Here is a 14,468-nt window from a genome sequence, read left to right as displayed (position 1 = left end):
ATAAAATAGCCTTTTTTTTTTTTTTTAAGCAATATAGGAACCCTAGGTGGAGTCATAGTTCGGCATTTGAGCTGGGTGTCTGTATGCATGAGCACAATGCCCCTAAAGGTATCAAATGAGTAAGAGGACATGATACAGGGAAGGCAGGATACATGCACCAACCAATTCTCCTTCAATTATCCATTCGTCCAGCACAGGAATTCTAAATTGAACCTGGCTTTCCAGTCATTTTCAAAAATAGGACAACAAAACAAAATATATTTTTACATTTTGTTAATTGTATTTATGTTTAAATATTCAGACATATGATGTTTGGGTCTATATTTTCACTCTTGCTCCAACTGTACAAATGTCAAGGGGTTAATACTGTGTTGCAGAAAATTGCCTTAAGAGCTCAATGGTATCAAAAAAAAAAAAAAAGCTCAATGGTATCATCAACCACATTTAAAAGATGAGGAAGCTAAGGCTTAAAGACGTTAAATATAATTTACCCACAGTCATTGAGCTAGTGGAATCCATTTTCAATGTTAGATCTGTCTGAATATAAAGCAAATATTATTTTTTAAAATTACATGTAGTGAATGGTGACTACATTTAATACTGTATTGCATATTTGAAAGCTGCAACAAGTAGATCTGAGAGCAAATATTCTTTATCACCAACAATAATTTACTATGTATAAATTGACATACATTTTGATACCATCAATATACCTGGAGGCATAAAGCTGGTGAATTTCATGGGCTATCAAAAATAGGTATAACAAGGGGTGCCTGGGTGGCTCAGTGGGTTATAAGCTTCTGCCTTCGGCCCAGGTCATGATCCCAGGGTCCTGGGATGGAGTCCCACATCGGGCTCTCTGCTCAGCAGGGAGCCTGCTTCCCTTTCTCTCTCTCTGCCTGCCTCTCTGCCTACTTTTAATCTCTGCCTGTCAAATAAATAAATAAAATCTTTAAAAAAAAAAAAAGTAGCTATAATGAAATCACACTTGTTCAGGCTTTGATCCTGAATTTATGGGTCTAGACATTTAATTTTATAAGTGTACCCGCATTTGATAAAACTGGGTTCGTGTTATAATTATACAGTTCAAAACACTGATTTATAAAATAGAATGCCAATTTAAGTTACAATGACTAGCCTTTTTGGTAGAATAATGATTTGTAGTAGATTTCTCTTTAAGGGAAATGCCAACCAGAGAATCAAATTAAAACAGAAAACTGCCTGTTCAGCCTAATGTTAGAACAAAAAGGGTAAATATCCTTAAGATAGTATTTCCGTCAAGATAGGTGAATTGTCATATTCCACTCTAAGAATAATCCAGTCAACGGTGGAGAGGCAGTTCATAAGCTCTGAAGCTCAACACAACCCGGGTTTTTACTTCTTACTGTTTAACATTTGCAGGCCTCAGTTTTCTTATTATGTAAAAAAGGCTTCTTGTAAGGGTTGAGATTATTCATGTAAAACATCTAGCACACTATTGCCATCATACTATGTATACATTATACAAAATATTATATTGTTTCAAATGTCATGTTATTTATTATTATGTTATTGCTATTGTGCAATTTATCATTGTTCTATTTAACAACTCTTGCTAACCTGAAGAAACAGGCCAGAAGCGCGCTTCCCAGGCGTTGAGGCGGGTACGAGTTACCATGGCAACAGCGCGCGCCTAGACCTCTTCCGCTCGCGCGTCGCTGGAAAAGAAAAAAGCCTAAGCTGCGTGTTGCGTCATCACCGCGCGCTTGTTTGGGCTCTCCGTTTTGGAAGGTCCCGGCCCGGCTACCGTCGCCCCCCCGCCAGGAATTATTTTTTTCTTTCAACCTTTGTTACATCGCATCGAGCCTGCAGGACTGTAAGTACTATAGAAAGAAAGAGGGCGAGCGAGGGAGCATTAAAAAAGTGATGCCGCAGCACACTCCCCACCTCTGAACCCTCCCTATGTTTTCTTGATCCTATCAGCTTCCTCTCAGCTGGGATCGCGCCGCGTCAACTTCCGGGCGGGTGCCCGCCAGCACGGCCTCCGCCGCTCCCCTTCTTTGGCCCCTTTGTGTCCCCGCAGTATCGAGGCGCGGGCCCTGGCACGTCCTTTCTCGAGGCAGGGAGCACCGTAGTGCAGGGAGCCTCTCACTGTGGGCGGGCGCGCGGCCCGCAGGGGGGTTAGAGTGGGGAACGTGCCTGCGCGTGCTGGGGTAAGAGGAGGTTGCACGAGGGTCAGCGTGTGGTTCGAGGAAGGAGGGGCGGGACGGGGAGGGGGGAGACGAAGGGGAGTAGAAAGAGCAGTGGAAATTTTTAAAAAGATACTCTTGTCCACCTTCTGATTATTGTGGCCTAACAATGAGGCGCAGCCATAATAGTCATCCTGTGCCATGTTTTCGTGCTCTTAATTGCCTTGGGAATGAACTGCTAAGGCTTTGTATTTTATATTGTTTTCATGGCCTCTTTTTCTCTTTTTATTTTCTTCCTGCAGATAGTTCATTTAAAGCTCTTAATTCCACAGGGTGGTGGTTTCTGCCAATATGAATCTTTTCAACTTGGACCGTTTTCGCTTTGAGAAAAGGAGTAAGATTGAGGAAGTGCCCGAAGCAACCCCTCAACCCACCCAGCCTGGCCCTTCTTCACCAATTTCTCTTAGTGCTGAAGAGGAGAATGCTGAAGGGGAAGTTAGCAGGGCAGGCACACCTGATTCAGATATAACTGAAAAAACAGGTGAGTTACAATGTTGCAAAATGATGTAGCATCAAAAGGTATTTTTTGAGAGAAAGAAATTCTAATATTCTTGGTATAATACATATTAATACATTGTCCTCTACCTTGCCCTTTAAAATACCGCTTTGCTGCCAGAGGCACCATATACCTGCCATGAACTGAAAATCTGTGGCTTCTTCAGTTTTGTATGAAGTTCTTGGAATATGACCCAGTGATGGAAGTTGGTATCTGAATTTAGGTCATCCTTAGGTCAGAGTAGTTGCTTCTGGAAGAGAAACTAGGTGATTCAGACTAATGATGTAGACTTTGAGTCTGTTATTTGGCCAGGTATTTACATCTCAGTATTTTTCCAAGAAACACTGCTCACTTACTATGAACAAGACTTTAGACTCAGGGTGCTTGAAGACAACCTCTGGACAAATGAAGAGCAGATCTCATTCAGATTTTGCCAATATTTGACTTCCTGAAGATCCCCAGGGTGCGAATGAGTAATTTGTATTCTTCAAGGTGAAAGAACCATTTCTAACCTCTTCAGCAGATTGTCCCAGACAATGGGATTTGAGAGGAAGCCAAAAATTAGCATTGCCATCTTAGTCTGTGTTCTTTGAACAGTGAACAGGACATATTTGACCTCTTATGTTTTAGGCACTGTGCTATGTTTCATATTCTCTCATCTGATTTGTATGGCAGGCCTACAAGATGATACCCACATTTTGCAGAAATGAGACCCAGAGAGGTTAAGTTGTTAGGAATTTGATAAACCTGGAACTCAAATCCAGTCAGTCTAGTTCCTGAGCATAAACTTTTTAATTGTTTACACTGCAGTTTCTTATGAAGGGTGGAAGGAATATTAGAAGTTTTCTTTTAATGTTTATTTTAGTGATACCTTTTTTAATGCAAAACTCAATATTTCCCAAGTAGCTTTTATGCTGATGTGGCCCTGACAAGATTGGTAATAAGTATGCCATTATTGTTGGTGTTTTATTTTATTTGCTAGTCTTCTGTTTAATTGTACCAGTGATGGCAGACTCCCTACACATTATCATTTGAATGACATTTAAAAATCTTTGGGTGTAATTGGAACATGCTGGAATGATTTGGTGGGTTGAATTGTGTGGTAATGGGGAGTCCTAATTTTGAAAGGCTTTGTTGTATAAAGGGTTCTGAACTCATCCAGATTCTGTGGGGAACCACTGAAGCTTAGGAGTGCTGTCTCTTTGTTCATTCTTTCAATAGGTGTTTACTTTGCATAACATGCTGTAGTTAATGTGTAGATATCCAGGTACTTTAATATTCCAATAATAAATATGATTCTGTGTCTTAAGGAGTTAGAGAGGGCTGGGAAGGCCAGCATGTAGGCATGGATTTTGAATCCTTAGAAGTCTCTACTGCTTCATTTCAGTTAAATGGGATATTGGACAAATTAAAATCTGAGATTAACATTTTTTCATCTTTAGGATAAAAAGCACTTTGTAAACTGGAACACAGTGGGAATATTTTATTTATCATTATAAATAATGTGAAATTCTTAATTGTTTCTTCTAATCAGGAGATGCTGCTGTACTTTTTTTTTTCCCCCGTTTAAGGAGATTTCATTCATCTTTATTGTGATTTTTTTTTTCCTCATGTGTAAATTTCTCTTATAAACTGAGGTTACATTTAGGATTAGTCTTAATAACATTGGGAAATACGAAAATTAAGTTTGTTCTGGAAATGGTGAGAATTCATCCTACTATGAATAGAGAGCTCTAAGAAAAGATGATTGTAGTTGCTATTGTAAAATTGAGAGAATCTTAAAACCAAAGGCTAGGTTTTGGTTTTACATTGTAGGTACAAGAGATCCATTAAAGCCTTCACAGATAGAAGGGTAAAATGATGAAAGTTGTTTTGTTAAAAAAAAATCAGTCTAGCAGCCCTGAGTACCATACTTTGTTAGAAGGTAAGTTTTGAAGGGAGATAATTCATTTTGGAAGTAGAAATAACAGTAGGAGTGGAGAAAAAAGAGAGATGAGAGATTTCAAAGAAAGAAAGGGCAAAGTTTTAGAACCAAATCTATGGGAAGAATGAGATAAATAAGAATTTTAGTTCAGGGTCACCTGGGAGGCTCAGTCGGTTAAGGATCTGCCTTCTGCTCAGGTCATGATCCCAGGGTCCTGGAATCTATTCCCGTGTTGGGTTCCCTGCTCAGCAGGAAGCCTGCTTCTCCCTCACCTACTGCCCCTGCTTGTGTGTGTGTATGTGTGCTCTCGCTCTTTCCCTCTGTCAAATAAATAAAATCTTTAAAAAATCTAATTAAGAAAATGGTAGTTTTGTACATCAGAATAGGTGTAAAGTACCCATTCTGACCCATTGGGCATGCCTTTAAAAATTCAAATAAAAAATGTCCTGTCCCCAGTTTAGCATGTTGGACGAGACCTAAAGCAACTTAGCATAGAGGTGGGGAATTCTCAATTGAGTGTTGGAGCTTGAGCCTGTATAAAGGACAAAATACTGAAGCTGGTTTAGGCTCCTGACTAGAGATTAGGGAATCATTGGTGGGATATGGTTTTTGACCTTATTTCCTTTATCATCATATGCTAACTTCTTATTTTGCTGTTGTGTGTAATGCTATATTTGCTTATTTACAATAGAGTGTTAGGGTCTAAATCAGGTCTAAATCACCTATTTCTTAAATAGAGTGGAAATTGTAGAAATTACCTATCAACGACATTTTTAGCTAGCTCTTTTAATTTTACCAATATAAATTAAGATTTTATTTCCTACCACTCTCTCTCAGTTACTGTGCCACAGCCACACCTTTTCTTAAATATGCCAAGGATAGTGCAGTCTTTCCTTCTTCGTCTTCGCTCTTCTTCGTCCAAGACCCTGCCTGCTGATAAGTGCATATGACTCTGGGCTTAGTGATGAATTTACTGTCTTTAGAAGCCCTTCCCTTGATCACACTCTCTGAAATAGCAATACCTTCCCCGCCCTCAGCTTTACTCTTCTGTGTTTTTCTGGGTAGTATTTTATTTCTACCTAACATGATTCTATATATTTGTGTCTCCCTTCTTAGAATATAAGATGCATGTGAGCAGAGACTTTTTTCTGTTCACCATTGCTTAGAGCAGTGACTGGTGCATAGTAAGCTCTTAGTCAATATGTATTGAAGGAGGGAGTATTGGGTGATAAGTGGGCAATACTAGTACTTTGTACAAATTTTTAGAAGTATCCTTCCTCTTTATGATCTTGAAACAGCCCCTAGCCATCAGGCTTCTTCATCCATGCTAACTTGAAACTGCTTTTGACGCAGGATAGTCTTCCTTCACCTAGCCTTTGGATATGAGGGCATACACTTAACTTGTGGGCACCTCTCCCTCTCGTGTTTATTTTGCCCTCATGGTGTCACATTATTAATGGTTATTGCTTGCTTCCACATTTTTTTCTTTTGACCTTTTTGAGAGCACAGTGGGTTTCAAGGGAATAAAATAAAGGTACGTGAGTGAGAGAGGAGAGAACTTACTATGTTTTATGCATAAAGAGTAAAAATAAGAGCAAAGCTTGATCTCAAGGAACACCAGGAGGAAGGGACATATAAGTATATATAGTAAAATAGTACAGTGTAATAACTCGGGAAAATATTAAACAGTGTAGAATCACAATCTAACTCAGAAATGATTATCTTTTCCTGGAGAGGGTCAGGAAAAGTCACAGAGAGGTAACTTTGAGTGAACCCTAAACAATGAATCAGTGCTTTTTTCGTGAACAGGTAAAGAAAATATACATTGTTTAGGAGAGTGATACGTCTGTGAGAAGGGAGGTTATCTGTGGAAGAGGCAGTTTAGGTAGGTATAGATGAAACTGAGAAGATAGACGTGTAAACCGCTGGGTTGTAAGGGGCCTTTATATGCTATGCCAGGAAGGATGGACTTTTTTTGGTACACACCAGAGAGCATTTCAGCATGGAAGACTGTTGATGAAGCTGTTGAATTAATTGAAGCCTAAATGTAGGAAAATGATAGTAGGATAAAGGAGGCATTTTAGAGAAGTTTTATATTTCAGTATTTGATAGTATTTGGTGATCAGTTAAATGTAGAGGGTTTGAAGTAACTCATATTTCTTGCTTAGACAGCTGGGTGATGGGCACTATTAACTGAATTAGGCAGTGCATTTAGGAGAAAGATACTTAAACATGTTGAGTTCAGGTCACCTGTTTCAGAAATGAGGTCTAGTGGAGGATTGAACATTAGGTTTGTAGCTCGAAGATGGTTGGAACCTTCCAAATCAACTTTGGAAGGGTCATCATTGTGGCAGTTAACAAAAAATATCCCCAAGCAAGGCATATAGTGAAAAATTTCAACATGTAGTGGTGAACAAATGAAGACAGAACAATGAAGATAATAAAGGATGACTTGAATAGTCATAGAAAATGATAGTACTCCGAAAGCTAAAGAAAGACAAGTTTCCAGTTTTGTGTATAGTGAACACTATCAGATACTGTAGATAAGTCAACTTGGATGTGGACTGATGAGAGACCACTTTCCTTGGAAATTAAATGTTATTGTTGACCTTTAACAGACAGTTTCAGTAGAAAGGTGGGGAAGTGAAGGCTAGTCTTTAAAGAAGGAAAAGAGAAAAACAGCTTGACAGTACAGTGGTGTCAAAAGAAGATGTTTCAGGAGTATTGAAAGTTCAGCATATTTATTGGCCCAGGGGAAGAAGCCAATGGAGAGGGAAAGGATGAAGGGAGGGGAGGTATCTGAAGACAGGCATCTAGGGCATGGGAACAGATGCACAGCTAGACTATTTAATGTTGCAAAGAAATAGAGACACATTTTACCTGGAGAGAAAAAGTGATAAAAGTAAATGGGTTAATCAGTTATTTTGTGGTTGGAATGGAGGAAAGTTATAGTAAATTCTTGATTAATTTCTTTCCCTAGTGAAATACATTCAGTATTCTAAAATGATTACCATTTCAGTGTGGTGGTCATGTGGAAAGTAACAGTTGTTTAATAAGAAAAAAAATTTTTTTTAATATTTTATTTATTTGACAGAGAGAAATCACAACTAGGCAGAGAGGCAGGCAGAGAGAGAGGAGGAAGCAGGCTCCCCGCGGAGCAGAGAGCCCGATGTGGGGCTCGATCCCAGGACTCTGGGATCATGACCTGAGCTGAAGGCAGAGGCTTTAACCCACTGAGCCACCCAGGTGCCCCTTAATAAGAAAATTTTAAAATTATTCCAGTTAATCAAAAAGATTATTCCAGTTAATAAAAAAAAAAAGAAAGAAAGAAAGCTTTCCAGAGAGCACTGTTCTGTCATATAGGTTGTGTGATCTCAGGTAAGACATTAACATTTTTGGACTCAATTTCCTTTGCCTAGATGTTCTCTGAAGTCCCTGCAAGCAGTAAAACGGTTATGATCCTTTGAATAATGGAGCCAGATGTATCATTTTAGCATCATGATTCTGTAACCATTGGGTGATACTCAGGTTTTTTTTTTAAGTGTGTGTGACCAAAATGGGAATCATCCCTGTATCTTTGGATAGTTACTGTGGTTTCTTAATGTCTGCGAGTGTTAGTTGACAAGCAGTACTTGGTAGAAGGCTAAGTGCTAAATAATTCTAATAGAAGAAAGTACAATGAGTACTCACACTTAAGTAAAAATCTTAAGTACATTTGAAGTGTATACTTTTTTTTTTTTAAAGATTTTATTATTTGACAAACAGAAATCACAAGTAGGCAGAGAGGCAGGCAGAGAGAGAGAGGGAGAAGCAGGCTCCTTGCTGAGCAGAGAGCCCAAGGCGGGGTGGATCCCAGGACCCTGAGCTGATGACCTGAGCCAAAGGCAGAGGTTTAATCCACTGAGCCACCCAGGCACCTCTGAAGTGCATACTTTTATCTATGTTTTCCCTTCTCTACCTTTTTACTCTCCATGCTTAGCTATTTTCTTCAAAATAAAATGTTATATGTAAAATATGTGGTATTGTATAATGAAGAATATTCTATAGTCTTTATTTTCAGTGTTCATATTTGTATTTTTTTTCTGCCTGAATCTATACCAAGTTTTTGTTTTTATTTATATTATATATATAATATTTACTTATGCTTACCTCTTTTTTTTTTTTTAATGACTACAGTGTCTTATATAGATACAATTCGTGTAGTTTCCTTAATGTACATCTGTTGGTTGGGTTTTTTCTTCTTTTTTTTTTTAGCTTGTGTACAATCTGAAGAAAAATTCTTGGAAATGGAATTGTCAGATTAAAGTGAATATTAGTAATATTTTAATAAGTGCCAAGTTACCATACACAGTTTTACCACTTTGCGCCAGACTACAGCTTGGTGTTTAGATGTCTGCTTTTTCATACTAGGCTAAAATTTTACAAACCTTTCTTATATTTACCAGGGAATTTAATTGCTTTACTTTTATTCTTTAAGGTTAATTGTGTTTTCGTAAAGGTATTAGTCTTCTGGACTTTTTCTGTGTTCCGTTTTTTTTTTCTGATAAATGATTTGTAAGTTTTTTATTCTTTTTATTCCTTGTTTGTCACTAAGAAATTTTACATTTTCATGTGGTCAGTTTGTTCATTCATTTCTTTGATGGCTTCTAGGATTTAGGTCTTGATCAGACAGGCATTCCTTAATATCACATTATAAATATTTTCATGTGTATTTTGTTCTAGCACATCTATGTTAATTTTATTTTTAATTGTAAAATATACATAACATGAAATTTACCATCTTAACTATTAATTATACAAATCATGACAGTGTTAGGTACATTTACATTATTGTTTAGTTGATCTTCAGAACTCCTTTTATCTTGCAGAAATGAAACTGTACCCATTAAACACTTCCCTCCTATCCCCAGCCTGTAGTAACCATAACCACCCTTGTACTTTCTGTCTCTGAATTTGACTACTCTAGGTACATAAAAAAGTGGAGTCATGCAGGATTTGTCTTTCTTTAACGGGTTTCCCTTTGCATAAGGTCTTTAAGATTCATTCATGTTGTAGCATGTATCAGAATTTCCTTTTTAAGGCCAAAAGCATTCTATTGTATGTATATACTGCATTTTGTTTATCCATTCATCTGTGGATGGATACTTGGGTTGCTTCTACCTTTTGGTTATTATGTTTATTACTGCCATGAAATGTGTGTACAAATACCTCTTTGGACCTTGCTGTCGCTTCTTTAGGGTATATACCTGGAAATGGAATTGATAGATCATACAAGAAATCATCACATGTTTTCCATTAATACCTGAACCATTTTACTTTTCCACAAGCAGTGCACAAGGGTTCCAGTTTCTCCACATCCTTGCTAACACTTGTTACCTTCTTTTTTGTTTTTTTTGTTTATTTGTTTTGATAGCCAAACGAATGGATCTGAGTTAGGTTTTGTGTTGATTTTTATTTTACTCTTAAATCTCATCTAGAATTTATATTATAAAGACTAAAGAAAGGATGGTACAGACATCAATATAGTCTAAATTCTCATGTATATTTGCATCTTATAGGCCATTAATCTACTACTTCAGCTTAGTTTTTTTTTTAAAGATTTTATTTATTTATTTGACAGAGATTACAAGCAGGCAGAGAGGCAGGCCGGGGGGGGGGGGGGGAGCAGGCTCCCAGCTGAGGAGAGAGCCCAATGTGGGGCTTGATCCCAGAACCCTGAGACAAAGGCAGAGGCTTAACCACCTGAGCCACCCAGGCACCCCTACTTCTTTAGTTTAATATTTGTTTACCCATTACTTTAACTCTTGTAGTTTAAAGGTGTTGTTTTTTTTCTTCTTCTTTGACTTGAAAGTTCAAAGAAGTGGTTTCTATGGCTTTTTTTTTCTTAAATTTCCAAGTGGCTGAAATTTTGCTTCAGTGTTTTTATTAACATTTGCTCCTAATTATACTCTTTTACAACTGGAGAATGTGGTCTACAGTATTTCTGTTTTGGTTAGTTAATCTACTGAAATTTTCTTTGTGGCCTAATTTGCCATTAATTTTGCAAAAGTACTGAGACTACTTGAAAAGGTGACATAATCTAAGTATAGATTAATTATATACCAAATAACAGATGAATTTTATTTATATAATTTTATTCAAGCTGTAGATGACAAATATTGTGTCAGAGTCAATTTCTTGGATCTTGACTAATTACCTGTAGCTGTTTTTTAGTGGAGTAGAATAAATAGAAAATTATCAAATATCACCGATAGCCTCTGAAAGTTTTATTTCAGTTATATATGTTTAATAATCATGTTTTGGGTCACAATCTAAAATGGGTCTCTTACAGTGGGTCCCAATCAGAAATGTTTGGAAAGCATTATTGTAGGTTTTATTATTTTTGTGCAGTCTGTTAAGAGCTTGGAGAAGAGAGTTAAAGCCTTATATTTGTCTCTTGACTTTTTGCCTTATGTATCCTGTAGCGTTTACGTCTTTCATCATTAGTATGCAGTTAAGATATATGTTAGTTATGTTTTTTGTTGTAGATCTAAATTCTCTTATTAAAAAAAGTGTCTCTCAAGTTAGATGCTTTTGTCTGTCCAGTAACAATAGCATGGCTTTGTTTTTCTTTACATTTTTCCCATTTATCTTTTCTTTTGGCTTACGCCTGAGATGTTTCTTCTCTTATTTCATCTTAGAATGATGTCAGAAACTACTCTTCAGTCTTGTATTTATTATTGTATTTTGTCTTTTTTAGAGCTTGCATCAGAGAAATAGTTTGATTTATCTTTGAGGAGATGTTTATGGTATTTCTCTTCTATTATGACACTGAAATTAAGGCTGCTCAGATTTTACCATCTATTATTTTGGTTACATTTTAAAATGGTAAATCAGGAGCGCCTGGGTGGCTCAGTGGGTCAAAGCCTCTGCCTTCTGCTCAGGTCATGATCCCAGGGTCCTGGGATCGAGCCCCCGCATCAGGTTCTCTGCTCGAGAGGGAGCCTGCTTCCTCCTCTCTCTCTGCCTGCTTCTCTGCCTACTTGTACTCTCTGTCTGTCAAATAAATAAATAAAATCTTTAAAAAAAATAAATAAAAACAAATAATAAAATGGTAAATCGGTGATGTATTTTACTTGGTATTCAAAGGAATTGCCTTGAAAGCTAGTTGCCATATTAAAGAATTGAACCATGTAGAGCAACACAACTAGATGATCAGAAGTGGCACAGTTTTCTAAGTCTTCAGGACAGATATAAAGGTTTATGTATTTTTCATTCTACTTTGGAAGATAACTTCTATTTATGGGCTATCAAATTAATTTGGACTACTTTAGTGTGAACTCATAATCTCCTAGTAGTGATTTTTGTTTGTTTTTGAGTGGCCCTTGATCTTGGACCCTTTGGAAAGGTGAAACCAGAGTCAGACTTAAAGGCTTCTTTTGTTTTATGGTAGACTTAGATATGAGAATGGGTACAAGCGCACTGGAAAAATTTGGGGCGTAAGATTGCCTTCTCTTGAGCATACTGTTGGTGTGGAATTTAGTTTGGAAAAACTCCCTGGAACCTTGGAGTGTTCTTGCATATGCTAATGATGTAGGTTCCCATTACCTTTTGGTAATGAGAGAATAATCATCTTCTATCTCTAAAATACAATAGATTTCTTTATGATCTGTGTATGAAAGGATAGGCTGTTTTCACTCATGTTCCTGTAGCATTTTGTTTATTCCTTTCTCATGGCACAAATCATATTTCATAACAGTTACTTGAGTGCATGGCTACTTAGCTCTTACTTGTTTCATTAGGGCAAGTTAAACTTAATAATCCCTACCTCTTGGTACAGTGCCTTATGCGCAAAAGGCAGTCAGCAAATGTCAGAATTTAATAGTAGCTGATGCCTTCATGATTGTTTCAGTGTTTCACCATTCTTTCATATGTATTTTTCTGTTTTCTGTCTCTTGCGCTGCTGCTTCAAAGTGCTTGTTTGGCTTGGGTCAAAAACCATCACTGCATCGTTATGGCCATTGCCTCTTAGCTATTTTTGCTTTTGCTTACTTCCAGAAATAGTCCATATAAGCAAATCTAAGCATTAAGCATTATTTTAATTCTAAATTATTGACTATATTGGAAGGTTGCTATTTTTATATAAATAAACTCTTACTGTATCCCATCAGTTTTCAAAGTGTGGTATGTGAACCTTTAGGATCCCTAAAGATAAACTACTTTCATAATAATGCTAAGGTAGTACTTGCCTTTTTACTATGTTGATGGTACAAAGGCAGTGGTAGGTAAAATTGCTGGTGCCAGGCACCTGAGTGGCTCAGTCAGTTAAGCGGCTGCCTTCGGCTTAGGTCACTATCTGATTCCACCATCTTGGGATCAAGCTCCACATCAGGCTCCTTGCTCAGCAGGCAGCCTGCTTCGCTGCCTGCCATACCCCATGCTTGTGCTTGCGCACACGCTCTCTGTCTCTCTCTCACTCTCACTCACTCACTGTGTCGAATAAATAAATAAAATCTTAACAAACAAAAACAAGGGGCGCCTGGGTGGCTCAGGCTCAGTGGTTAAGCCTCTGCCTTTGGCTCTGGTCATGGTCTCGGGGTCCTGGGATCAAGCTCGGCAGGGAGCCTGCTTCCCCCTCTCTCTCTGCCTGCCTCTCTGCCTACGTGGGATCTCTCTCTCTCTCTGTCAAATAAATAAAAATGAATTCTTAAAAAAAAAAAACACAAAATACAAAAAAACTGCTAGTGTCTTAGCACAAATCATGGCCAAGACTCCAAACTGTTCTAGTAGTCATTGTCAGTTTCACTTAAGAATTTGTTTTTTAAAGATTTTATTTATTTACTTGACAGAGATCACAAGTGGACAGAGAGGCAGGCAGAGAGAGAGGAGGAAGCAGGCTCCCGGTTGAGTAGAGAGCCCAATGCGGGGCTCGATCCCAGGACCCTGCGATCATGACCTGAGCTGAAGGCAGAGGCTTTAACCCACTGAGCCACCCAGGCACCCCAAGAATGTTTTTGATAAGGCAATAAAAATTATTAATTTGGGTAAATCTCAACTAAGCAATAGATGTCTTTTTAATATTCTTGTGAAACAAAATGTGAACCAGCCTTTGTTGTATACTGAAGTGTGTACGGTGGTTGTTTCAAGGGAAAGCATTTGAACAGTTGGTTTCAGTTCTGATTTGAACTTGTCATTTTTTCATTTTTACTTAAAAGAATGACTGACAAACTATAGTTAGGCAGACTTAGGTGTGGACATTTTCTTAAAAATGGACAGTGATACCAAGGAAATAATTGGCAGCATTTACTCTGTTTTCAAAGGAAAGTTCGGATTTTGGACTGTGAGTTTGACAGTCTCAGATATTTCAAGATCAGTGGTGATACTAATAAGTCTGATTTTTTAAATAAAATACCATGAAATATGTCAGTATTTGGAAGATCTACATTAATCAGCAAGTGAACCAGTATTTTTCAAATGACCAGTGCACACCATGTTACAAAATAATTCATGGTTTAAAGGTCCATTAAAGTGCAAGATAGACCAGTGGGTTTAAATGTAATAGAACGCAAAAGTTTATTCATATGGTACCAGATTACACATTGCAACTAACCATTAAAAAAAACTACCACCTGTCAAATTTGGGTTTAGTATCAAAGAAGAATATCCATAGTATTGTAAAAAAAAGTTATGAAAATACTCTTCCTAACTGTATAACTGTGTGAGGCATGATTTTCTTTATAAACCTAAACAAAAACAGTATAATAGATGAATTGCAGAAGCAGGATAATTTAGCTGTCTTATCTTAAACCAAAGATTTTTACAAATATAAAACAGTGCCACT

General features: G+C 37.5%; 1 protein-coding gene across 5 annotated transcripts in view; it reads left to right on the top strand.

Moving 5' to 3' along the window:
* Nucleotides 1-1,760: 1,760 nt before the first annotated feature.
* SMARCAD1 (SWI/SNF-related, matrix-associated actin-dependent regulator of chromatin, subfamily a, containing DEAD/H box 1) overlaps nucleotides 1,761-14,468 on the top strand; it is a 74,079-nt gene continuing 61,371 nt past the window's right edge. For 2 of the 5 annotated variants that reach the window (XM_045992657.1, XM_045992619.1), the window contains exons 1-2: nucleotides 2,015-2,192; nucleotides 2,471-2,709. In XM_045992657.1, coding sequence (XP_045848613.1) covers nucleotides 2,520-2,709 — 190 coding nt within the window. In that variant the 5' untranslated portion in view covers nucleotides 2,015-2,192; nucleotides 2,471-2,519. Of the gene's footprint in view, nucleotides 1,856-2,014; nucleotides 2,193-2,470; nucleotides 2,710-14,468 lie in introns of those variants that run through there. The other 3 variants (XM_045992629.1, XM_045992648.1, XM_045992640.1) reach the window with 3 other exon arrangements.

Source organism: Meles meles, chromosome 2, assembly GCF_922984935.1.
Source record: "Meles meles chromosome 2, mMelMel3.1 paternal haplotype, whole genome shotgun sequence".
In the NCBI taxonomy this organism is placed as follows: Eukaryota; Metazoa; Chordata; class Mammalia; order Carnivora; family Mustelidae; genus Meles; species Meles meles.
This window is presented reverse-complemented; position numbering and strand designations above follow the sequence as displayed.